Source organism: Coregonus clupeaformis, chromosome 17 (assembly GCF_020615455.1).
Source record: "Coregonus clupeaformis isolate EN_2021a chromosome 17, ASM2061545v1, whole genome shotgun sequence".
In the NCBI taxonomy this organism is placed as follows: Eukaryota; Metazoa; Chordata; class Actinopteri; order Salmoniformes; family Salmonidae; genus Coregonus; species Coregonus clupeaformis.
This window is the reverse complement of record NC_059208.1, coordinates 67,083,479-67,109,916: the sequence shown is the minus strand read 5'-3', so window position 1 is coordinate 67,109,916 and position 26,438 is coordinate 67,083,479. Positions and strand designations below refer to the sequence as shown.

At 42.2% G+C, this 26,438-nt stretch overlaps 1 protein-coding gene across 1 annotated transcript in view; it reads right to left on the bottom strand.

Moving 5' to 3' along the window:
- The window catches only part of LOC121563273 (alpha-2,8-sialyltransferase 8F-like), a 29,768-nt gene extending 4,826 nt beyond the window's left edge, over positions 1-24,942 (bottom strand). The window contains exons 1-6 of the mRNA XM_041875234.2: positions 24,860-24,942; positions 19,212-19,295; positions 17,877-17,963; positions 17,480-17,606; positions 17,021-17,133; positions 15,999-16,085 (exon numbers count right to left, since the gene is read on the bottom strand). Of these exons, the coding sequence (XP_041731168.1) occupies positions 15,999-16,085; positions 17,021-17,133; positions 17,480-17,606; positions 17,877-17,963; positions 19,212-19,295; positions 24,860-24,942 (581 nt within the window). The remainder of the gene's footprint in view (positions 1-15,998; positions 16,086-17,020; positions 17,134-17,479; positions 17,607-17,876; positions 17,964-19,211; positions 19,296-24,859) is intronic.
- Positions 24,943-26,438: the final 1,496 nt, after the last annotated feature.

The following is a 26,438-nucleotide window of genomic DNA, read 5'->3' as shown; positions in this document are numbered from 1 at the left end:
GATCGATATCCAAGCTAGCTAACGTGGTAGCTACATTAACTATCACACTGGAAAAAAAGCAGTGTAAAACAAGTTTGGCAGTATTGAGCCCTGGGACAAGAAAAGGGTGGTGATCCCTAGGCTGTAGAGCTCAGATGTCTTCACTCCAGAAGGCAGCACAGTAAATAAACTTTCAGCACCATCAAAAGAAAGCCTATAACAACATGGTGAACTGTTCTATCATTTACAGTCCAGCAGTACTACCAGAGACATCTCCAAGTTCACAGACTGCTAAATACCTCCATCCAAAGACTCATGCACCTTACACCATACCACTGCTGCCATTTCACAACTGCACTATTCTATTTATTTATTACCAAGTATGTTTACATACTGGCTGTATTGGAGGGGGAGTGGTTTCTCCTCTCTTAGGGAATCAGCAATTAGTACCGGCAGGTGTGCTCTTCACCTCTGCTAGGCAATTAGCAATTAGTGATGGTATTTCAACCTCCCCCTGTTTTCTCAGCGGCAGTCATGTCAGCAGTGGTCTCATAGCCAAATCTAAGATCGTCGCCGAAACAAAGACGGTTCTGCTGAGTTGATCTAAGGAGTTATGCAAGAAAGGCTCCACACCACTCTCACGTTTTTTTTTGTAGGGGGTAGATCAGCTTTAATATTGCAGATAGATTGTAGCTTCCATCAATGTAATTGTCTGCATAATTTCCAATCCCCCATAAAATATTTTTGTTAATATATTTATATACACTACCGGTCAAAAGTTTTAGAACACCGACTCATTCAAGGGTTTTTCTTTATTTTTACTAACCCGTCGTCCAGGTTAGGGTAGGGTTTGGTTAGGGTAGGGTAGGGTTTGGTTAGGGTAGGGTAGAGTTTGGCCGGGGGGCTTTACTTGGCTCATCGCTCTCTAGTGACTCCTTGTAGCGGGCCGGGCGCCTGCAGGCTGACCTCGATCGTCAGGTGAATGGTGTTTCCTCCGATACATTGATGCAGCTGGCTTCCGGATTAAGCAGGCGGGTGTTAAGAAGCGCGGTTTGGCGGATCATGTTTTGGAGGACGCATGACTCGACCTTCACCTCCCGAGCCCGTTGGGGAGTTGCAGCGATGAGACAAGATCGAAATTGGGGAGAAAAAGGGGGTAAAATAATTTTTTTATATAGATATATGAGGACGAGCAATGTCGGAGACCGGAGTATAAATACACTACATGACCAAAAGTATGTGGACACCTTCTCGTCGAACATCTCATTACAAAATCATGGGCATTAATATGGAGTTGGTCCCCCCTTTGCTGCTATAACAGCCTCCACTCTTCTGGGAAGGCTTTCCACTAGATGTTGGAACATTGCTGCGGTTGACTTGCTTCCATTCAGCCACAAGAGCATTGGTGAGGTCGGGCACTGATGTTGGGCGATTAGGCCTGGCTCGAAGTCGGAGTTCCAATTCATCCCAAAGGTGTTCGATGGAGTTGAGGTCAGGGCTCTGTGTCCAGTCAAGTTCTTCCACACTGATCTCGACAAACCATTTCTGTATGGACCTCACTTTGTGCATGGAGGCATTGTCATGCTGAAACAGGAAAGGGCCTTCCCCAAACTGTTGCCACAAAGTTGGAAGCACAGAATCATCTAGAATGACATTATATGCTGTAGCGTTAAGATTTCCCTTCACTGGAACTAAGGGGCCTAGCACAAAGCATAAAAAACTGCCCCAGACCATTATTCCTCCTCCACCAAACTTTACAGTTGGCACTATGCATTGGGACAGGTAGCATTCTCCTGGCATCCGCCACACCCAGATTCGTCTGTCGTACTGCCAGATGGTGAAGCGTGTTTCATCACTCCAGAGAACACGTTTCCACTGCTCCAGAGTCCAGTGGCGGCAAGCTTTACATCACTCCAGCCGACGCTTGGCATTGCACATGGTGATCTTAGGCTTGTGTGCAGCTGCATGACGGTGCCATGTTGAAAGACACTGAGCTCTTCAGTAAGGCCATTCTACTGCCACTGTTTGTCTATGGAGATTGCATGGCGGTGTGCTCAATTTTATACACCTGTCAGCAACGGGTGTGGCTGAAATAGCAGAGTCCACTAATTTGAAGGGGTGTCCACATACTTTTGTATATATAGTGTGGTTGAGATTCTTCATTATCTTCTTAGCTTTCCTGTGACACCGGGTGCTGTAGATGTCCTGGAGGGCAGGCAGTGTGCCCCCGGTGATGCGTTGGGCAGACCTCACCACCCTCTGGAGAGCCCTACAGTTGTGGACGGTGCAGTTGCCGTACTAGGTGGTGATACAGCCTGACTGGATGCTCTCAATGGTGCATCTGTAAAAGTTTGTGAGGGTCTTAGGGGCCAAGCCGAATTTCTTCAGCCTCCTGAGGTTGAAGAGGCGCTGGTGCGCCTTCTTCACCACACTGTCTGTGTGGTGGACCATTTCAGAATGTCAGTGATGTGTACGCTGAGGAACTTAAAGCTTACTATTATTGCAAACAGGATGCATGTTTTGGAATATTTTTTAATTCTGTACAGGATTCTTTCTTTTCACTCTGTAATTTAGGTTAGTATTGTGAAGTACCTACAATGTTGTTGCTCCATCCTCACTCTTCTCCTATCACAGCCATTAAACTCTGTAACTGTTTTAAAGTCACCATTGAACTCATGAGCGGTTTCCTTCCTCTCTGGCAAGTTAGGAAGGGGGCCTCCCGAGTGGCCCATCGGCACCTAGTGTGTAGGTGCCACTACAGCCTCGGGATCGATCCCAGGTTGTGTCACAGCCGGCCGTGACCGGCGCACAATTGGCCCAGCGTTGTCCGGGTTAGGGGAGGGTTTGGCTGGGGGGATTTCCTTGTCTTATCGTGCTCTAGTAAGTCCTTGTGGTGGTACGGGCACCTGCAAGCTGACTTCGGTTGTCAGTTGGATGGTGTTTCCTCCGACACATTGGTGCGTCTCGCTTCCGTGTTAAGTGAGCAGTGTGTTTCGGAGAACGCATGACTCTCGACCTTCGCCTCTCCCGAGTCCGTTGGGGAGTTGCAGCGATGAGACAAGATTATAACTACCAATTGGGGAACAAAAGAGTTAGGAAGGACGCCTGTATCTTTGTAGTGACTGGGTATTGTGATGTCACGAGAGGCTGTGTCCTGGAGGGACGTTACATCCCCCTGAGGTGGCTGCAAACCCAGACAGCTATGGCTCCATCTGCTGGTATGGTCGGGAACTCCACCCCTCTATGGCCAATCTTCCCACGCAGCTGAAACAAATGAGGAGCTGATGAGCTGAAGGTTTGGGAAGGGAAGAGACACACTGAGGGAGTGTGTGGGGGGTGAAGAGACACAGTCTCCAAGCTGGGCTCTCTGGAGGACAAGAGTGCTGCACGTCCACTTCCATGAGGAATATAAGGATTTGGAGATACTTACCTTTGGGAAATACTCACCTTTGGATATATGCACCTGTGGAAATACGTGAGAGACATTTGGAAGGACTTTTTGCTGGGTTGGCCACTAGCTGCAACATGGACTACAGTAAGGCTGGGGAAAAGTTATCTGAGCGAGTGAGAATTATGATTTTGGATGTGGAAGAGACATCCCTGAACTGTTAACCCTTAAAGAGCCACAAGAGAACAGAATTTTGTTATATTTTCGTTAATTTCCCAAGACCGATAATAAAATCCTTGTTTTGTTTGAACCTTGTCTCCTTGCACTACTTGAGCAATCCCGCTGAAAGCTGTGTAGCCTCTCGTGACGTCACAGTATATTGATACACCATCCAAAGTGTAATTAATGACTTCACCATGCTCAAAGGGAGCAATAGGTGCCAGTCTTTGCGAGGCATTGGAAAACGTCCCTGGTCTTTGTGGTTGAATCTGTGTTTGAAATTCACTGCTCGACTGAGGGACCTTACAGATAATTTTATGTGTGGGGTTTAGAGATGAGGTTGTCATAAAAAAAATCACGTTAAACACTGTTATTGCACACAGAGTGAGTCCATGGAACTTATGTAACTTATTAAGCAAATTTTTACTCCTGAACTTATTTAGGCTTGCCATAACAAAGGGGTTGAATACTTATTGACTCAAGACATTTCAGCTTTCTTTTTTAAATTAATTTGTAAACATTTCGAAAAACATAATTCCACTTTCACATTATGAGGTATAGTGTGTAGGCCAGTGACATAAAATCTCAATTTAATCCATTTTAAATTCATGCTGTAACAACAAAATGTGGAAAAATACTCCTTTAGCTGGAAGATAGAATAATACTTGGTGCATATTTCCATGATCCACACTTCTTTGACAATATATATAATAAATTATCAACTATGCAAGCAATTCAAGACTCTATTATTATGGTGGGAGATTATAATACCGTTTTAAATAGCTCAATGGACCGTAAAGGAAATCACACTACAAACAATCACCCTCATGCTCTTAAGGAAATTGTGAATGTCATGGATACATTAGAACTAGTAGATATATGGAGGCTTAAATATCCTGATCTAGTGAGATATACATGGCGGAGACGCAATCAAGCTAGTCGTCTTGACTTCTTTCCTATGTCATTCTCGTTGGCACCAAATGTTTAAAAAGTGTTGATAGGGTACAGAATGCGGTCGGACCATCATATAATCGGCATATACATTACTCTTACTGAATATCCACGTGGGCGAGGATATTGGAAAATTAATCAAAGCCTATTGGATGATAACTTGTTTTTAACTAGGACAGAGGAATTTATAACTGATTTCTTCCGACATAACATAGGTACAGCAAATCCCCTTATTGTATGGGACACCTTTAAATGTGCCTTTAGAGGCCATGCAATTCAGTACTCATCTAGAAAACAAAAGCAATTTAGGTCAAAAGAGTCCACACTAACAAAGGAAATAGAAGGTCTAACAGAACAGATAGATAGCAATAAAAACTGTAACAGAGGCTCAGAATACATTAGAGGAAAAACTAAAAGAAATGGATAAACTTATTAAAGAACGATCAAGTGTAATATATTATAAAAAATAAAGCAAACTGGATGGAATATGGGGAAAAATGCACCAAATTATTTTTTCATCTTCAACATAGGAATGCTGCCAAAAATAATTTACTGAAACTGGTTACAAATGACGGAGTCACCCATGATTCACCAAATGATATTTTGAAGGAGGAAACAAAGTACTTTAAGCATATGTTTTCGTTTCAGTCGCCTCCATCTCCTCTAACTGAAGCAAATTGAAGAGATTATTTTTCTATTGATAATGTAAAATTAACAGCCATACAGAAAGACTCACGTGAAAGTGAAATTACAGAGAAGGAACTTCTGGATGCAATTAAAGACTTTAAGTCCGGGAAAACTCCAGGGTTGGATGGCATACCAGTCGAGGTATACCAAACCATTTTTGATATACTCAGAGGACCGTTATTAGCATGTTTTAACCACTCCTATGTAAATGGTAGATCATCAGACACTCAAGAAGAGGGTGTGATTTAATTATTACTGAAACAGGATACAAGTGAAAAATATAAAGATCCAGTCCATTAAAAAAACTGGAGGCCCCTTACACTTCAGTGTTGTAATGCAAAAATTCTAGCAAAATGTATAGCGCATAGAATTAAAAAGGTATTGTCTGACATTATTCATTCTAATCAGACAGGTTTTCTACATGGGCAATACCTTGAAGATAATATAAGGCAAGTACTGGAAACAATAGAACACTATGAAAAATCTAGGAAACCAGGCCTGCTATTCATAGCAGACTTTGAAAAGGCATTTGATAAAGTACGACTGGGGTTTATATATAAATGCCTGGAGCATTTCAATTTTGGAGAATCTCTTATGAATTGGGTTAAAATCATGTATAGTAACCCTAGGTGTAAAATAGTAAATAATGGCTATTTTCCGAAAGTTTTAAACTGTCAAGAGGAGTGAAACAAGGTTGTCCACTATCGGCATATCTATTTATTATGGCCATCGAGATGTTAGCTATTAAAATCAGATCCAACAATAATATCAAGGGATTAGAAATCCAGGGCTTAAAAACATAGGTGTCATTGTACGCTGATGGTTCATGTTTTCTTTTAAATCCACAACTTGAATCCCTCCACAACCTCATAGAGGATCTAGATACATTTTCTAACCTCTCTGGATTACAACCAAATTATGATAAATGTACTATATTACGTATTGGATCACTAAAAAATACAATTTTTACATTACCATGTAGTTTACCAATTAAATTGTCTGATGGTGATGTGGATATACTCAGAATACATATCCCAAATGAAATAAATGATCTCACTCCAATACATTTTAATAGAAAGATCTTGCTACATGTCAATTTGTGGAAAAATCACCCTGATTAACACTCTAGTATTATCCCAGTTTATCTATTTGCTTTATGGTCTTAACTACAGTTTTTTTTTTATTATATGAGAAAAAAATATTCAATTTTATTTGGAACGGCAAGCCAGACAAAATTAAACGGGCCTATTTATATAATGAATATGAATTCGGAGGACAGAAATTATTAAATATTAAAGCATTAGACCTATCACTAAAAGCTTCAGTCATACAAAAGTTATACTTAAATCCGAACTGGTTCTCTAGCAAATTAGTAAGATTGTCTCACCCAATGTTCAAGAATGGCCTTTTTCCCTTTATTCAGATTACAACCTCTCACTTTCCGTTATTTGAAAAATAAATAATCTCCCAAATATCACTATTTCTAAAACAAGCCATAGAAAGTTGGTTGCAATTTCAATTTAATTCTCCAGAAACGACAGAACAAATATTGCAACAAATTTTGTGGTTAAACTCAAATATACTAATTGATAAAAAACAATTTTTTTGGACAAAATGTTTAAAAAAGGTATAATCTTCGTAAATGATATTATCAGTAGGACTGGTGGAGTTATGTACCACATGCAGCTAACAAAAACATATGGAAATGTCTGCTCTACCCAAAATTACAACCAAATAATTGCAGCATTACCGCAAAAAATGGGAGAGGAAAGTGGAAGGGGGAAAAAGTAAGGAACTTGTCGGTTGGCCTTGCATTAAAGAACATAATTGGTTAAAGAAAATTGTGATAAAGAAAAAAGTATACCAATTTCAATTAAGGACCAAAGGCTTGACAGCCGTCCCATATAGATTGTAAAATAGTTGGGAAGAGATTTTTGACGTACCGATTCCATGGCATAGTGTTTATGAACTGATACGCAAAACGACGCCGGATTCAAAACTTAGAATTGTTCTATTTAAATTATTATATAAAATTCTTGCTACCAATAGAATGTTATTTATATGGGGGATACAATCTTCCCAGCTCTGCAGATTTTGCTGCGAAGAGACAGAATCATTAGATCATTTGTTTTGGTACTGTCCATTTGTAGCTTGTTTTTTGGACAAAGGTCCAGGAATGGCTAAAGGATTGCAATATTTACCTGGAGCTAACCCTGCAGTTAGCACTACTGGGTGATCTGAAAAGTCATAGTCAATCGATCAATAATATAATAATACTTAAGCAAAAATGTTTATTTTCAATTTACAATCTGTAGAAACAATGAGAATTGAAAGGTTCAGAACTTTTGTAAAACATCACAGTACAGTTGAAAAATATATGGCAAATAGAAATCCAATATGGATGGTGTTAAGAGATAGATGGGTGGTGTTGAATGGAGCTGAAGGATGGGACTAATAACAACAACTAATTACAGCAAGATAACTCATGTAGGGTATACTGTGTTCATAATAAGTATATAAGTTATAGGTTGAGAGCTTTTGTGAAAGAGCACAGTTAGAAAAATATGGCATATAGAAGCAAACCAGATGGACATTATGAAAATGATCGGAGGAAGTTCAGGAGTAAAAACAAACAAAATATAATTATTGTAAAATTTGACTGTGTCCATAAAATGTATATAGTATGTATAAGCTGGAAGTAGAGGCCTAAGCATGGTTGTTCACAAGTTTACTCCAATTAGGGAAGGGGTGGAGGGGTTGGAAAGTAATGAAGGGAAATATCATTTAAAAAAGGATATGTATGTGTGTATGATGTGTGTATATATATATATGTGTGTGTGTATGTACAGTTGAAGTCATACAGTTGAAGTCGGAAGTTTAAATACACCTTAGCCAAATAGATTTAAACTCAGTTTTTCACAATTCCTGACATTTAATCCTAGCAATTGCAGGCCTCCTTGCTCGCACACGCTTTTTCAGTTCTGCCTACAAAAATATTTTAAGGATTGAGGTCAGGGCTTTGTGATGGCCACTCCAATACCTTGACTTTGTTGTCCTTAAGCCATTTTGCCACAACTATGGAAGTATGCTTGGGGTCATTGTCCATTTGGAAGACCCATTTGCGACCAAGCTTTAACTTCCTGACTGATGTCTTGAGATGTTGCTTGAATATATCCACCAAATTATCCTTCCTCATGATGCCATCTATTTTGTGAAGTGCACCAGTCCCTCCTGCAGCAAAGCATCCCCACAGCATGATGCTGCCACCCCCGTGCTTCACGGTTGGGATGGTGTTCTTCGGCTTGCAAGCGACCCCCTTTTTCCTCCAAACATAACGATGGTCATTATGGCCAAACAGTTCTATTTTTGTTTCATCAGACCAGAGGACATTTCTCCAAAAAGTACGATGTGCAGTTGCAAACCGTAGTCTGGCTTTTTTATGGTGGTTTTGGAGCAGTGGCTTCTTCCTTGCTGAGCTGCCTTTCAGGTTATGTCGATATAGGACTCGTTTTACTGTGGATATAGATACTTTTGTACCTGTTTCCTCCAGCATCTTCACAAGGTCCTTTGCTGTTGTTCTGGGATTGATTTGCACTTTTCGCACAAAAGTACGTTCATCTCTAGGAGACAGAACGCGTCTCCTTACTGAGTGGTATGACGGCTGCGTGGTCCCATAGTGTTTATACTTGCATACTATTGTTTGTACAGATGAACGTGGTACCTTCAGGCGTTTGGAAATTGCTCCCACCAGACTTGTGGAGGTCTACAATTGTTTTTCTGAGGTCTTGGCTGATTTCTTTTGATTTTCCCATGATGTTAAGCAAAGAGGCACTGAGTTTGAAGGTAGGCCTTGAAATACACCCACAGGTACACCTCCAATTGACTCAAATGATGTCAATTAGCCTATCAGAAGCTTTTAAAGCCATGACATCATTTTCTGGAATTTTCCAAGCTGTTTGACTCACTGTAATTGTGCTACAGTGAATTATAAGTGAAATAATCTGTCTGTAAACAATTGTTGAAAAAATTACTTGTGTCATGAACAAAGTAGATGTCCTAACCGACTTGCCAAAACTATAGTTTGTTAACAAGAAAATTGTGGAGTGGTTGAAAAACGAGTTTTAATGACTCCAACCTAATTGTATCTAAACTTCCGACTTCAACTGTATGTATATATATATATATATATGTATGTATGTATATATATATATATATATATATATATATATATATATATATATATATATATATATATATATATATATATACTGATGTCACGAGAGGCTACACAGCTTTAGCGGGATTGCTCAAGTAGTGCAAGGAGACAAGGTTCAAACAAAACAAGGATTTTATTATAGGTCTTGGGAAATTAACGAAAATATAACAAAATTCTTGTTTTGTTTGAACCTTGTCTCCTTGCACTACTTGAGCAATCCCGCTGAAAGCTGTGTAGCCTCTCGTGACGTCACAGATGGTGGAGAATACGGGCAAGCTCAAGCGTTAATAGTGCATGTCAGAGGAGGATACCGAAGGTTTGATCACCCAGTTTTCCAAGTTGGCCGTAGGCTCCCCGCCGACGGAAATGGAGGACATATTGAAAGCCCTTGTTGCTGGCCAGCAAGCCCAGATGCAAGCAAACGTGGCTCTCTTGGAGGAGCAAAAGAAAGCCAACCTTCTGAAGGCAGAGGAATTGCAGTTGCAGAGACAGAGGGTGGTCCAAAATACCCGCCCAATAAAGGCAAGTGACTTTATATCTAAGATGGGAGCTACCGATGACATTGAGGCATACCTGCATGCATTTGAGGCCACGGCCACTAGGGAAGCCTGGCCCAAGCAACAGTGGGTTGGTCTGTTAGCCCCCTTTCTAACCGGGGAATCACTGAATGCTGTCCGGGACCTGGGCCCTGACCAGGTTACTGACTATGATGCCCTGAAGTCTGAGATCCTCAGCAGATACGGACTCACAAAGTTTGGTATGGCCCAGCGCTTTCACAGCTGGACCTTCCAACCAGACCAACCTCCTCGGGCGCAGATGCATGAACTTGTCCGAATCGCAAGGAAATGGCTGGATCCGCAGAGGAATACAGCAGCGGCGGTGGTGGAGGCCGTTGTGGTGGATCGTTACCTACGCGCCCCTGCCTTATGAGGCAAAAACGGTTCATCAGTCAACAGGCCTTGACCACGGCTGATCTGACCGTGGAAGCTGTGGAAAAGTACCAGGCCACAGCGGAGATGCTGAATGCTTCCCGAAAAGACCCCAGGAGTGCGGCCCCACCACAAATGGGAAGAACCCGTCCAAAGGACCCCAAGGTCTCGAACCCAGCCACGTCAGGACTTATCCCGGCTCCAGGGGGAGCCAGAAACCAGGCGGGTCCAAGAAGAGTACACCAGGAGGGGGAAACTCGACAGTGTTACCGGTGTGGGGGAGATGGGACATATCTCCTGGCAGTGTGGGAAACCAGCCGATGAACCTATGCCCACTGCGGAGTCCTCCAGCTCAGCACCCACACACCGCTTTTGCCTCGCTCTTGGGAGTCGTAGATGGCGGCCCAGATCGACCCCCCACCTGCCCGGTAACTGTGAATCACCATGATGTGGAGGCCTTACTGGATTCTGGTAGCCGGGCCACCCTGGTGCGTAAGGATTTGGTGGGCCCAACGTGTCTGACCCCGGGAAAGTCCTCCCAGTTTCCTGTGTCCATGGGGACACCAGAGAATACCCCATTACTGAACTTACAATGACCAGCACACGGGGAACCATACACACGACGGCGGGGGGTGGTTGATTCCCTCCCCGTCCCTGTCCTAATTGGACGAGACTGCCCAGCCTTTTACCCACTCTGGAGAGAGTCTCAGGAGAGGATAACCCGAGTACCTCGGAAACGGAGAGGCAAGACTCATGCTGGGAAGGCTCCGGTGCAATCCTCCGAATTACTCACTCCCGCCCGGGCTCTGATAGGGATGGCAGGTGCCCAGACCGACACAGAGACGGAGCTACAGAATCTGGACAAAGAACTGTCTGGTCTGAAGGGGACCGCTGAGAGGTATCGTTTGTTAAAGCAACAGTTAGACATGAAGACAGAAGAGTTAGATATCCTCCAGGCTAAACTCCAACAGAGCTCCTTCCATAAGCAACAGGAGGAGCTGGAGAGGCTGCGCAGGACCATCGAGGAGTGTGAGGAGACCCTGCGCAGTAGTAAGGAGGTCCAGAAGAAGGCAGAGGAGAAGTACAAGGTGTTGGAGAACAAGATGAAGAATGCGGAGGCAGAGAGAGAGAAGGAACTGAAAGCTGCTCAACAGAAGCTAAACTCTGCTAAAACCAAGGCTGATGCGTTCAGTAAGAAACTCAAGGAGAGACAACAGGAGGCTGAGTCCCTGGTCCTAGAGGTGGAGGAGTTGAAGAGAGAGCAGGCTGGCAAGCACCACGGCAATGCGGACGCCCTCTCCCGGCGTGATGCCTTCTTCGCTGCCTTTACCCCGACGAGGACGTCGGTCCCGAGGAGGGGGATGTGTGATGTCACGAGAGGCTGTGTCCTGGAGGGACGTTACATCCCTGAGGTGGCTGCAAACCCAGACAGCTATGGCTCCATCTGCTGGTATGGTCGGGAACTCCACCCCTCTATGGCCAATCTTCCCACGCAGCTGAAACAAATGAGGAGCTGATGAGCTGAAGGTTTGGGAAGGGAAGAGACACAGTCTCCAACCTGGGCTCTCTGGAGGACAAGAGTGCTGCACGTCCACTTCCATGAGGAATATAAGGATTTGGAGACACTTACCTTTGGGAAATACTCACCTTTGGATATATGCACCTGTGGAAATACGTGAGAGACATTTGGAAGGACTTTTTGCTGGGTTGGCCACTAGCTGCAACGTGGACTACAGTAAGGCTGGGGAAAAGTTATCTGAGCGAGTGAGAATTATGATTCTGGATGTGGAAGAGACATCCCTGAACGGTTAACCCTTAAAGAGCCACAAGAGAACAGAATTTTGTTATATTTTCGTTAATTTCCCAAGACCTATAATAAAATCCTTGTTTTGTTTGAACCTTGTCTCCTTGCACTACTTGAGCAATCCCGCTGAAAGCTGTGTAGCCTCTCGTGACGTCACAATACACAGTGGGGAGAACAAGTATTTGATACACTGCCAATTTTGCAGGTTTTCCTACTTACAAAGCATGTAGAGGTCTGTAATTTTTATCATAGATACACTTCAACTGTGAGAGACGGAATCTAAAACAAAAATCCAGAAAATCACATTGTATGATTTTTAAGTAATTAATTTGCATTTTATTGCATGACATAAGTATTTGATACATCAGAAAAGCAGAACTTAATATTTGGTACAGAAACCTTTGTTTGCAATTACAGTGATCATACGTTTCCTGTAGGTCTTGACCAGGTTTGCACACACTGCAGTAGGGATTTTGGCCCACTCCTCCATACAGACCTTCTCCAGATCCTTCAGGTTTCGGGGCTGTCGCTGGGCAATACAGACTTTCAGCTCCCTCCAAAGATGTTCTATTGGGTTCAGGTCTAGAGACTGGCTTGGCCACTCCAGGACCTTGATATGCTTCTTACGGAGCCACTCCTTAGTTGCCCTGGCTGTGTGTTTCGGGTCGTTGTCATGCTGGAAGACCCAGCCACGACCCATCTTCAATGCTCTTACTGAGGGAAGGAGGTTGTTGGCCAAGATCTCGCGATACATGGCCCCATCTATCCTCCCCTCAATACGGTGCAGTTGTCCTGTCCCCTTTGCAGAAAAGCATCCCCAAAGAATGATGTTTCCACCTCCATGCTTCACGGTTGGGATGGTGTTCTTGGGGTTGTACTCATCCTTCTTCTTCCTCCAAACACGGCGAGTGGAGTTTAGACCAAAAAGCTCTATTTTTGTCTCATCAGACCACATGACATTCTCCCATTCCTCCTCTGGATCATCCAGATGGTCATTGGCAAACTTCAGACGGGCCTGGACATGCGCTGGCTTGAGCAGGGGGACCTTGTGTGTGCTGCAGGATTTTAATCCATGACGGCGTAGTGTGTTACTAATGGTTTTCTTTGAGACTGTGGTCCCAGCTCTCTTCAGGTCATTGACCAGGTCCTGCCGTGTAGTTCTGGGCTGATCCCTCAACTTCCTCATGATCATTGATGCCCCACGAGGTGAGATCTTGCATGGAGCCCCAGACCGAGGGAGATTGACCGTCATCTTGAACTTCTACCATTTTCTAATAATTGCGCCAACAGTTGTTGCCTTCTCACCAAGCTTCTTGCCTATTGTCCTGTAGCCCATCCCAGCCTTGTGCAGGTCTACAATATTATCCTTGATGTCCTTACACAGCTCTCTGGTCTTGGCCATTGTGGAGAGGTTGGAGTCTGTTTGATTGAGTGTGTGGACAGGTGTCTTTTAAACAGGTAACGAGTTCAAACAGGTGCAGTTAATACAGGTAATGAGTGGAGAACAGGAGGGCTTCTTAAAGAAAAACTAACAGGTCTGTGAGAGCCGGAATTCTTACTGGTTGGTAGGTGATCAAATACTTATGTCATGCAATAAAATGCAAATTAATTACTTAAAAATCATACAATGTGATTTCCTGGATTTTTGTTTTAGATTCCGTGTCTCACAGTTGAAGTGTACCTATGATAAAAATTACAGACCTCTACATGCTTTGCCAAGTAGGAAAACCTGCAGAATCGGCAGTGTATCAAATACTTGTTCTCCCCACTGTATATATATATATATATATATATATATATATATATATATATATATATACAGTTGAAGTCGGAAGTTTGCATACACTTAGGTTGGAGTGGGGGAAAAAAGTATTTAGTCAGCCACCAATTGTGCAAGTTCTCCCACTTAATAAGATGAGAGAGGCCTGTAATTTTCATCATAGGTACACGTCAACTATGACAGACAAAATGAGAAAATAAAATCCAGAAAATCACATTGTAGGATTTTTAATGAATTTATTTGCAAATTATGGTGGAAAATAAGTATTTGGTCAATAATAAAAGTTTCTCAATACTTTGTTGGCAATGACACAGGTCAAACGTTTTCTGTAAGTCTTCACAAGGTTTTCACACACTGTTGCTGGTATTTTGGCCCATTCCTCCATGCAGATCTCCTCTAGAGCAGTGATGTTTTGGGGCTGTCGCTGGGCAACACGGACTTTCAACTCCCTCCAAAGATTTTCTATGGGGTTGAGATCTGGAGACTGGCTAGGCCACTCCAGGACCTTGAAATGCTTCTTACGAAGCCACTCCTTCGTTGCCCGGGCGGTGTGTTTGGGATCATTGTCATGCTGAAAGACCCAGCCACGTTTCATCTTCAATGCCCTTGCTGATGGAAGGAGGTTTTCACTCAAAATCTCACGATACATGGCCCCATTCATTCTTTCCTTTACACGGATCAGTCGTCCTGGTCCCTTTGCAGAAAAACAGCCCCAAAGCATGATGTTTCCACCCCCATACTTCACAGTAGGTATGGTGTTCTTTGGATGCTACGAGTTGAGTTTTTACCAAAAAGTTCTATTTTGGTTTCATCTGACCATATGACATTCTCCCAATCCTCTTCTGGATCATCCAAATGCATTCTAGCAAACTTCAGACGGGCCTGGACATGTACTGGCTTAAACAGGGGGACACGTCTTGCACTGCAGGATTTGAGTCCCTGGCGGCGTAGTGTGTTACTGATGGTAGGCTTTGTTACTTTGGTCCCAGCTCTCTGCAGCTCATTCACTAGGTCCCCCCGTGTGGTTCTGGGATTTTTGCTCACCGTTCTTGTGATCATTTTGACCCCACGGGGTGAGATCTTGCGTGGAGCCCCAGATCGAGGGAGATTATCAGTGGTCTTGTATGTCTTCCATTTCCTAATAATTGCTCCCACAGTTGATTTCTTCAAACCAAGCTGCTTACCTATTGCAGATTCAGTCTTCCCAGCCTGGTGCAGGTCTACACTTTTGTTTCTGGTGTCCTTTGACAGCTCTTTGGTCTTGGCCATAGTGGAGTTTGGAGTGTGACTGTTTGAGGTTGTGGACAGGTGTCTTTTATACTGATAACAAGTTCAAACAGGTGCGATTAATACAGGTAACGAGTGGAGGACTGAGGAGCCTCTTAAAGAAGAAGTTACAGGTCTGTGAGAGCCAGAAATCTTGCTTGTTTGTAGGTGACCAAATACTTATTTTCCACCATAATTTGCAAATAAATTCATAAAAAATCCTACAATGTGATTTTCTGGATTTTTCTTTCTCAATTTGTCTGTCATAGTTGACGTGTACCTATGATGAAAATTACAGGCCTCTCATCTTTTTTAAGTGGGAGAACTTGCACAATTGGTGGCTGACTAAATACTTTTTTCCTCCACTGTATATATATATATATATATATATATATATATATATATATATATATTTGCGAGAAAAAAAAACATATGGGGGATTGGAAGTGATGCAGACAATTACATTGATGGAAGTTACAATCTATCTGCAATATTAAAGCTGATCTATACCCTGGCATCAGGACCAGTGGAAGCAAAATAGCCCCATAACATCAAAGATCCACCATCATATTTTACTGTAGGTATGAACTACTTTTCTGCATATGCTTCTATTTTTCAACACCAAGCTCTATTTTTATGTCATCTGACCATAGCACCGCCTGGAGTTTGATAAACGGCATTGGCTCTAGGATTGGAACAGGTGCTTCGGTCAGATGACATGAAAAATAGAGCTCTTTAACTGTATCTGATCATGTGTATTGATAGAGTATATACTGTACCCTTTAATGATCTGGGAAGGGTTGGCTGTTATGAGGTCTGTCTTCACTCCCACGTCACGACTCTTGTTGATAGGAGCCAGGTTAAACCTAACAACAACAACAACAATAACAATCACACAACATTACAAACAACTAAGATCACACAACATTCACACAAGATTAGAAACAACAATCTAGACAACAACATTCACAGAATATTAAATCGACATTCACACAACATTACATCAACATTCACACAACTTTACATCAATATTCACGCAACATTCACATGACAACTGAATACCCCTACCTACATGTACATATTCCCTCAACTAACCTGTACCCTCGCACATTGACTCGGTACCGGTACCCCCTGTATATAGCCTCATTATTGTTATTTTACTGTGTTACTTTTTTTTTCATTTTTTATTATATATTTTTAGCAAATATGTTGTTACTTACTTAAATAAAATAAAACTCTGCATTGTTGGTTAAGGGCTTGTAAGTAAGCATTTCACGGTAAGGTCCTACACCTGTTGTATTCGGCGCATGTGACAAATTACATTTGATTTGATTTTATTTGAATAAGAGCGCCATATACAAACTAGTGATGGACTCAGAAAGAGGTGCCGGTTTCGATAGGATAAAACAACATTCTAACAACATATTTTGTACCTTTATTTAACTAGGCAAGTCAGTTAAGAACAAATTCTTATTTTCAATGACGGCCTACACCGGCCAAACCCGGACGAAGCTGGGCCAATTGTGCGCCGCCCTATGGAACTCCCAATCACGGGCGGTTGTGATACAGCCTGGAATCTAACCAGGGGGTCTGTAGTGACGCCTCAAGCACTGAGATGCGCCACTCGGGAGCACATACACAGAATGTCTACACAATGTTCAAACAACATTATAAACAACAACATTCATACATCACGTCAACGTTAAACACTACACAACAGCACTACATTGCTATAGATTACTACCTATAACAAATTGATTGACTGATTGCATGCTTGATTGATAGATGTTGTTGCTGATACCTGATGACATAATCAGCATTGTCAATTTCCGCTCCACAGCTGCTGTTCTGCAGGATTCCTCCACTTCCCACCACGGCACAACGACTCAATGAACCTTTACTCCAGGGCACGGTCTACAGACACACACACACGTTTTGTTCTTCTATCCTCATGGGGACATAACATTGATTTCTGTTAAAAATCCTATTTTCCCTGACCACTAACCCTAACCCTTACTATAACCATAACCCTATTCTTAACCCCTAACCCAAACCCTAAACCTAACTCATAACCACCAACCCCTTACCCTAACCCTAAGTCTAACCCTAAACCTAACCCCTAAGCTTAAAATAGCCTTTGTCCTGATGGGGACGTGGGAAATGTCCCCACGGGCGACAATTTTCCTGGTTTGACTATCCTTGTAGGGACTTTTGGAGATTTTAGCTCCCCACAAGGATAGAAGAACTAACGCACACAAACCTGAGGCAGCATCTCCAATAGTGCTTGGTCCAGCTTTCCATCATAAGCCAGAATCTGGTTCAGATTGGTGTTCTGTCTGGTCATGATCAGCCTGTCAGAAGCATTACAGCATGACCACAACTCTGTCCTGGGGGGGAAGGACAGGAAGTTTGTTGGAGACGATCGCAAGACTGAGCAAGGTGTGTGTGTGTGTGTGTGTGTGTGTATATCAGTGGAGGCTGGTGGGAGGAGATATAGGAGGACGGGCTCATTGTAATGGCTGGAATGGAATCTTTGGAATGGGTTCAAATGTGGTTTCCATGTATTTGATACAGTTCCATTCATTCCACTACAGCCATTACAATGAGCCCGTCCTCCTATAGCTCCTCCCACCAGCCTCCACTGCTGTGTATCTCACCTGTGTAGTTCTCTGTGTGTGAGGTTGAGTCTCCAAGGACAGTCCATCAGCTCTCTCACCTCCTGAGAGAACAGGGCAATGTCTACTCTGACACACACATACAGACACACACACACACACACCAGCCAGGTCACTCCAGATCCAATGCAATATTCAATGTTCGTCCAGGTCCCCACGACGTCGGGAGATGCCTTCAATACTGGCCACTAGGGGCAACGGTGAGCATTATTACTATCAAGTAGTCTTGCGTCGTTGGCTCCAAGAATCGTGGGTTCATTCCCAGTGCTAGGCATTCGTTTGTATTTCATTTGTTATTTTTTTTACCCTATCCCAAACCTTAACCCTTACCTTAACTATTCAGAATTAATACCTAAACATAACCTTCGAGTTGTTTCTGTTTGAACCCTCTCCCAAACCTTAACCCTTACCTTAACTATTCGGAATTAATACCTAAACATAACCTTCGAATTGTTTCTGTTTTAACCCTCTCCCAAACCTTAACCCTTACCTTAAGTATTTGGAATTAATACCTAAACATAACCTTCGAGTTGTTTCTGTTTTAACCCTCTCCCAAACCTTAACCCTTACCTTAACTATTTGGAATTAATACCTAAACATAACCTTCGAGTTGTTTCTGTTTTAACCCTCTCCCAAACCTTAACCCTTAAAACCCTTTCCTGCAGTTAAATAACCAAATCGCCCTCTACTGGCCTCATCGGTGAAATGTTATTAATATTTTTCATAATTTCATAATGAATCAACATTATTTATTTTAAACAGCCGAAAATCCGGTGCTTCTATGTGAAATGGTTTTGTTATATTTCAGTCTTCTGTGATGTATATAAAGTGTAATATTGGGATGTAAACTCAAAATTGAATACATTTCAACTCTATATCTGGGCCCATACCATGTGTGTGAGGTGTATACTTTTGTTTCAAAGTAGATTTGTTTAAGACTACCAAGAAACACTCTGTGACCCTGATTTAGCCCACCCTAGTAAAAGGTTACTTAACCAATCGGAATTAATTCCTAAACTTAACCGTCAAATTATGACGTTTAGACAAATGTGGACAAACGTAGAATACTGAATTCAGACCATGTCAAACCGTGAAATCTTGTTGCACACACACACTCATAATGTAAATAAACATATAGATGGAGAACTTGTTGGATCAGGATGGATTGTCTGGTTGATCTGATCAAACTTTCAGACTTTCCAGTAAAGAATATCTTACATAGAATCTTTCTCTCTCGGACCCCAGGAAGATTAGCTTGCATCATGGTGTCAGCTAATGGGGATCCCAAAAAAAAATCTAATTCAAAACTCCACCTACTTTTTCATAGTAGTCATGGTCACCAGTTTCTCTCGCAGTCTCCTGCACTGCAACATCTTCTGGACAGAGTCCAGGAACCCATCTCTGCAACACACAAACACACGCATGCACACAAAAACACACACATTTATCATTTAGCCTAATCAGAGAAGTGACCTATCATAGAAAGGCTTTATGACTAGATAAGGTTGTAAACTAGTCTATAAGGTTTAGTATGAAAAGACAATTATGCAGTACTCGGAAATCCGGCTCCGGTTAGAGATTGAGGTGGACAAGACTCCAATGAACATTCAACCATTTATTTTAACTGCAAAAACCAGAACAGCACAGATGGCAAAACACAGATGAGAACATAGAATGTATGGTTATGTTTTTTCATCAAGAACACATACTGGAAGAGTCCTCTGACGGTGGCCAAACCAAATAATGGTAGACAGCCCTCAGCCCTAAGCCCTCAGCCTTTGAATTACGTTTTACATCATCACATCCGAGTGTACCTTAAATGTCCCTTGCCCAAGAGAGGGAGAGTGATGATCAGAGAGGCAACATCCTTGGTGGAAATCTTGAAGTTGAGCTTAAAAACAACCAACCTAAAGCTATTAATGTACCTAGAAAGCTAACATAGCTAGCTAGCACTCCTGTCAGGTAGTTAGCTACCCATAGCTGGCAAGCTAGTTTTATAGTTTGGTCATTTATTCCAATACATTTCAGAATTCCCAAAAATATGTTTATGAAGCTAGCTAGCTCCTCACTACAAGACTAAGCCAATTTGCCAACGCTAAAATCAATGTCATCTACAGTAGCAGTCAAATGTTCGGACACACCTACTCATGCAAGGGTTTTTCTTTATTTTGAAAATGTTTTACATTGTAGAATGATAGTGAAGACATCAAAACTATGAAATAACACATATGGAACCATGTAGTAGCCCAAAAAGTGTTAAACAAATCAAAATATATATTATATTTGAGATTCTTCAAATAGCCACTGTTTGCCTAGATGACAGCTTTGCACACACTTGGCATTCTCTCAACCAGCTTCACCTGGAATGCTTTTCCAACAGTCTTGAAGGAGTTCCCACATATGCTGAGCACTTGTTGGCTGCATTTCCTTCACTCTGCCGTCAGACTCATCCCAAACCATCTCAATTGGGTTGAGGTCAGGGGATTGTGGAGGCCAGGTCATCTGATGCAGCACTCCATCACTCTCCTTCTTGGTAAAATAGCCCTTACACAGCCTGGAGATGTGTTGGGTCATTGTCCTGTTGAAAAACAAATGATTGTCCCACTAAGCCCAAACCAGATGGGATGGTGTATCGCTGCAGAATGCTGTGGTAGCCATGCTGGTTAAGTGTGCCTTGAATTCTAAATAAATCACAGACAGTGTCACCAGCAAAGCACCCCCACACCATAACACATCCTCCTCCATGCTTTACAGTGGGAACTACACATGCGAAGATCATCCGTTCACCCACACCGCGTCTCACAAACACACTGCGGTTTGAACCAAAAATCTATAATTTGGACAAATTTCCACCGGTCTAATGTCCATTGCTCGTGTTTCTTGGCCCAAGCAGGTCTCTTCTTATTATTGGTGTCCTTTAGTAGTGGTTTCTTTGCAGCAATTCGACCATGAAGGCCTGATTGTTGAGATGTGTCTGTGACTTGAACTCTATGAAGCATTTATTTGAGATGTAATTTCTGAGGCTGGTAACTCTAATGAACTTATCCTCTGCAGCAGAGGTAACTCTGGGTCTTCCATTCCTGTGGCGGTCCTCATGAGAGCCAGTTTCATCATAGCGCTTGATGTTTTTCAAAGTTCTTTACATTTTCCGTATTGACTGACCTTCATGTCTTAAAGTAATGTGTCACGATTCTCTAAAGCAGAACCCAGAAGCAGACCAGGACAAGGTGAGTAGAACGAAGGTGAGTATTTATTTACAGATTCAAATGTGGAAGCAGAATAATCCAGGAGACGGAGCGGGCAGCGGAGGTGAGTTGGTGAGAGTGAATAGGCAGATCCGATGATGTCACAGAAGCCACCGACGACCAGGCAGGGGTAGGGTGAATGTTCCGGGAGAATGATGTTCATGGCTAACGATGGAATGGATGTCAGGTCAAAGCTTATGAAGTGGAGAGGTGATGATCAGGACCAGGTGTGCAGATAGCTGATGAGATGCAGGTGCGGGTAATAGAGAGATCCACCGCCTAGCTTCGTCGCCTGGCAACCAGACAGGGTGTGTTCAGGAACCTCAGGAAACAGACTTCAGAACAGAAAACAGGCAACACAGGCAGAAACAGGCTCAGGAAGCGGGATTCATGACATAATGATGGACTGTCGTTTCTCTTTGCTTATTTGAGCTGTTCTTGCCATAATATGGACTTCGTCTTTTACCAAATAGGGTAATATATGTGAAGAATCTCACATATAAAAATGTACTTTGATTTGTTTAACACTTTTTTGGTTACTACAATGTAGAAAATAGTAAAAATAAAGAAAAACCCTTGAATGAGTAGGTTTGTCCAAACTTTTGACTGGTACTGTAATTCAAGGATTATGTTTAAAATGTCCATTAAAGTGTGGTTAATCTGTGTACATTTTACAGTTATTAAATGGACCTTCCTGGGGTGTTGAAATGAACGCCCAGGTCTTCTGGGTCTGCTTTATCAGGGATTGAACAGATGACGCTAAAGAGGAAATTGCAATGAACTTGTAAATACATAATCATTATAGTCATTAGTATCATGGGACCTGAACTGGACATCCACATCCATTAACAGTAAAGGACAGAAGGATACACTAGAACCTTCTTGTGGATTTGGTAGGACAAAAACACCATGGCGAGCTCATCATGCTTGTGACATTATGCTAGCTAGCTATCCCCAGTTACAGTGCCTTCAGGAAGTATTCAGACCCTTTGATGCACATATTGTTAGGTTACAGCCTTATTCTAAAATGTATTAAATTGTTATTCTGTCTCTCACTGTTCAAATAAACCTACCATTAAAATTATAGACTGATCATTTCTTTGTAAGTGGGCAAACGTACAAAATCAGCAGGGGATCAAATACTTTTTTCCCTCACTGTAGACAGGTGTGTGCCTTTCCAAATCATGTCCAATCAATTGAATTGACCATATGTGGACTCCAATCAAGTTGTAGAAACATCTCAAGGATGATCAATGGAAACAGGATGCACCTGAGCTCAATTTCGAGTCTCATCGCAAAGGGTCTGAATACTTATGTAAATAAGGTATTTCTGTTTTTAGTTTTTAATAAATGTGCAAAAATGTTTAAAAACCTGTTTTCGCTTTGTCATTATGGGGTATAGGGTTAGGGTTAGGGTTAGTGTAGATAGTGTAGATTGCTGAGGAAATTGTTTTATTTAATCCATTTTAGAATAAGGCTGTAACGTAACAAAATGTGGAAAAAGTGAAGGGGTCTGAATACTTTCCGAAGGCACTGTAGATCATTTGTGTTCACTTGTCGCATCTGTGCTTGGTTGCGTTTTCCCTGTGTTTGTGTCACCGATGCACTTGGGACCTGGCTGCGCGCTGCTCATTCTAAAAATATAACTTTTGGTAGGCTAATCAAAACAGTGGCATCATGTGCAGCAGTTGTGGTCATGTCTAGCAATGTACAGGTCCTTGTATGAACAGCAACCATTCACAACATGGGCAACAGACTCCATTACTTTTGACTAATGTAAAATACAAAATGTGTCATTGTTTGCAGGGTACCACACACACACACAGAAATTGTTTGACAAACCAACTTCCCCTACTGGAATAAATAAAGTACAAACACACACACACAGAGTAATATGAATTTCCAGGTGAACATAAAGCCCACTGGGCAAAAACTGGTTGAATCAACGTTGTTTCTACGTCATTTCAACAATAATGCAATGTGATGACATTTAATCAATGTGGGAAACAGATTAGCAAAAAGTCATCAACATCAGGGAATGTCCTTTTTTTTTTTTTCACATTGAATTCACATTAATTGACAACTCATCCAAATTTAAATCAAAACTAGATGTTGAACTGACGTCTCTGCCCAGTGGAAGGAGAGCAGTCATTGGTAAATCTATCTGGTTTATTGCAAGTTGAAACAGGGAGCCACCACCAGCACAGAAGCAGAAATAAAATGTAACTGGCCTCTTGGAGACAGGCCCTTCATATCCTAATTAGACAGCACCAGCCCGGTAGGCTTGTGTGAAAGCCAAATAAAAAGATAGTGACTTTGTCAGCTGCTACAGAATCACACAGTGTTCACAGAATGTTATCGATACAATTTAACAGTGAATAATAATTGTGTCCTCGGTCCTTTTACCTCCAATCTGGCGTCAAGCATTATCAACAGATATGAGAATAATCCATAACATTCAGCTTCAAGTCTAGTGACCATGAACCCGCACCTTGAGTGTCACAAACAGAACACTGGAAATTATGTGTATTACAGAAACTCCAAATATGCTAAACATTGTGTTGATCACTTTAAACTACACTGAACAAAAATATAAACGCAACATGTAAAGTTTTGGTCCCATGTTTCATGAGCTGAAATAAAAGATCCCAGAAATTTTCCATACGCACAAATAATTTATTTCTCTCCAATTTTGTGCACAAATGTTTACATTCCTGTTAGTGAGCATTTCTCCTTTGCCAAGATAATCCATCCACCTGACAGGTGTGGCATATCAAGAAGCTGATTAAACAGCATGATCATTACACAGGTGCACAGGACAATAAAAGGCCACTCTAAAATGTGCAGTTTTATCACACAACACAATGCCATGGATGTGAAGTTTTGAGGGAACATGCAATTGGCATGCTGACTGCAGGAATGTCCACCAGAGCTGTTGCCAGATAATTGAATGTTAATTTCTCTACCATAGAATTTGGCAATACGTCCAACCCGCTTCACAACCCCGCAAACCACGTGTATGGCGTTGTGAGGGCGAGCGGTTTGCTGATGTCAACGTTGTGAACAGAGTGCACCATGGTGGCGGTGGGGTTATGGTATAGGCAGGTTTAAGCTACAGACAACGAACACAATTACATTTTATCGATGGCAATTTGAATGCACAGAGATACCTTGATGAGATCCTGAAGCCCATTGTCGTGCCACTCATCCGCCGCCATCACCTCATGTTTCAGCATGATAAGGTATGGCCCCATGTCGCAAGGATTTGTACACAATTCCTGGACGCTGAAAATGTCCCAGTTCTTCCGTGGCCTGCATACTCACCAGACATATCACCCATTGAGCATGTTTGTAGAGGAGTGGGACAACCTTCCACAGGCCACAATCAACAGCCTGATCAACTCTTTTCAAAGGAGATGTGTTGCGCTGCATGAGGCAAATGGTGGTCTCACCAGATACTGACTGGCTTTCTGATCCAAGCCTCTACCTTTTTTGGGGGTCTGTGAACAACAGATGCATATCTGTTTTCCCAGTCATGTGAAATCCATAGATTAGGGCCTAATGAATTTGTTTCAATTGACTGATTTCCTTATATGAACTGTAACTCAGTAAAATCTTTGAAATTGTTGCATGTTGTGCTTTTATTTATGTTCAGTATAAATCACTCTTACATTTCCTCATTACACACACACGCACACATACACAGCATTACAAACGTACCTTTGGTGTTGGTAGTAGTCTATGAGTGTAATAGACAGGAGAGTTCCGGAGCAGAGGAGAATTAATAGAATCAGGTAACGCATTGTTAGAACAGGTCACAGACTGAATGACAGAATGACAACTACACTCTCCATCAGGAAGGAATAGTGGGAGGGAGAAGCAGCCTGGTCTCATAGACTATACGTAACATAGTAGACGTAATTCCGTGACACTTAAATTACTATAATATGTTACGTTTGGTATGGTTCCATAAGACAGAAGCTTACTTAAGTCAAATACGAAAGTAGGGTGGTTGGTCAGGCTGGATGGGTTGGCATATAACGTGAACCTGACTTCAGGTTGGGAGGAGAGGAGGAGTCGGAGGGGAGGGGGGGAGAGGTGTGTGTGTGTATAGAGTACCACAGTATGAGTCATAATACCCATAAAACCTTGTGGTCAAACAGGGAAAAATGATTCCAATCATTTTTCCACCATTCATTTTTCCTATAGGGGATTTTAGAAACACAAAAAATAAGGGCTGTGTTTTGTGTAGGCTTACCCTGGCATGACGTTGTGATAACTGTATAAATCTCTCTAGGACAAGGTGTCTTTTATCAACATATTCACCTGTATTTACCCCCCCCCAAAATGAAATGCTAATAAGCTGCTAATGTGGCTATCATAAAGAACTACAAATGCCATGATGATCTGGACGTGACTGCCAAGTTAAGGCAAAGGTAAGAATCTCTGGATTAACTATCTAATGTTAGCTAAATGTAGTAATGAATGAATTATCAAAATGTCTTTAACCCCCTAGAGTAATTTAATGCACCGGTGCGTCAATCTAAGTAGCGTAATAAAAAAGATCCCCATCAAAATCCGTCAGTTTAACATAGAGATATCTGTTTTTTTTTGCATTGGATGCGTCTCAATCCACTGCATCCACCGATGTCGCACTTCCACATTTGCAGTGAAAGGTGACAGAGATATAGCAGTGTTTGTCAAACCATGAGACATCCCGAAAATCAGTCTTTTCACGAAAACATCTGTAGTGTCCGAAGCGTCTTTGACCCCAACAAGTGTCAGGGTACTCGTCTGAAGTTGGTACCGTCCAATGTGCCAACTTCCGTTTGTAGCGTCCAAACTGTTTGGGCAAAGGTTGAATGGCAGGAACCCGGTTACCGAGATTTACCGGGATTTATCGGCCAAAAGTATGTGGGCACCTGTTCCTCGAACATCTCATTACAAAATCATGGGCATTAATATGGAGTTGGTCTCCCCTTTGCTGCTATAACAGCCTCCACTCTTCTGAGAAGGCTTTCCACTAGATGTTGGAACATTGCTGCGGGGACTTGCTTCCATTCAGCCTCAAGAGCATTAGTGAGGTCAGGCACTGATGTTGGCCAATTAGGCCTGGCTCGCAGTCTGTGTTCCAATTCATCCTAAAGGTGTTCGATAGGGTTGAGGTCAGGGCTCTGTGCAGGCCAGTCAAGTTCTTCCACACCGATCTCAACAAACAATTTCTGTATGGACCATCACTTTGTGCACGGGGGCATTGTCATGCTGAAACAGGAATGGGCCTTCCTCAAACTGTTGCTAC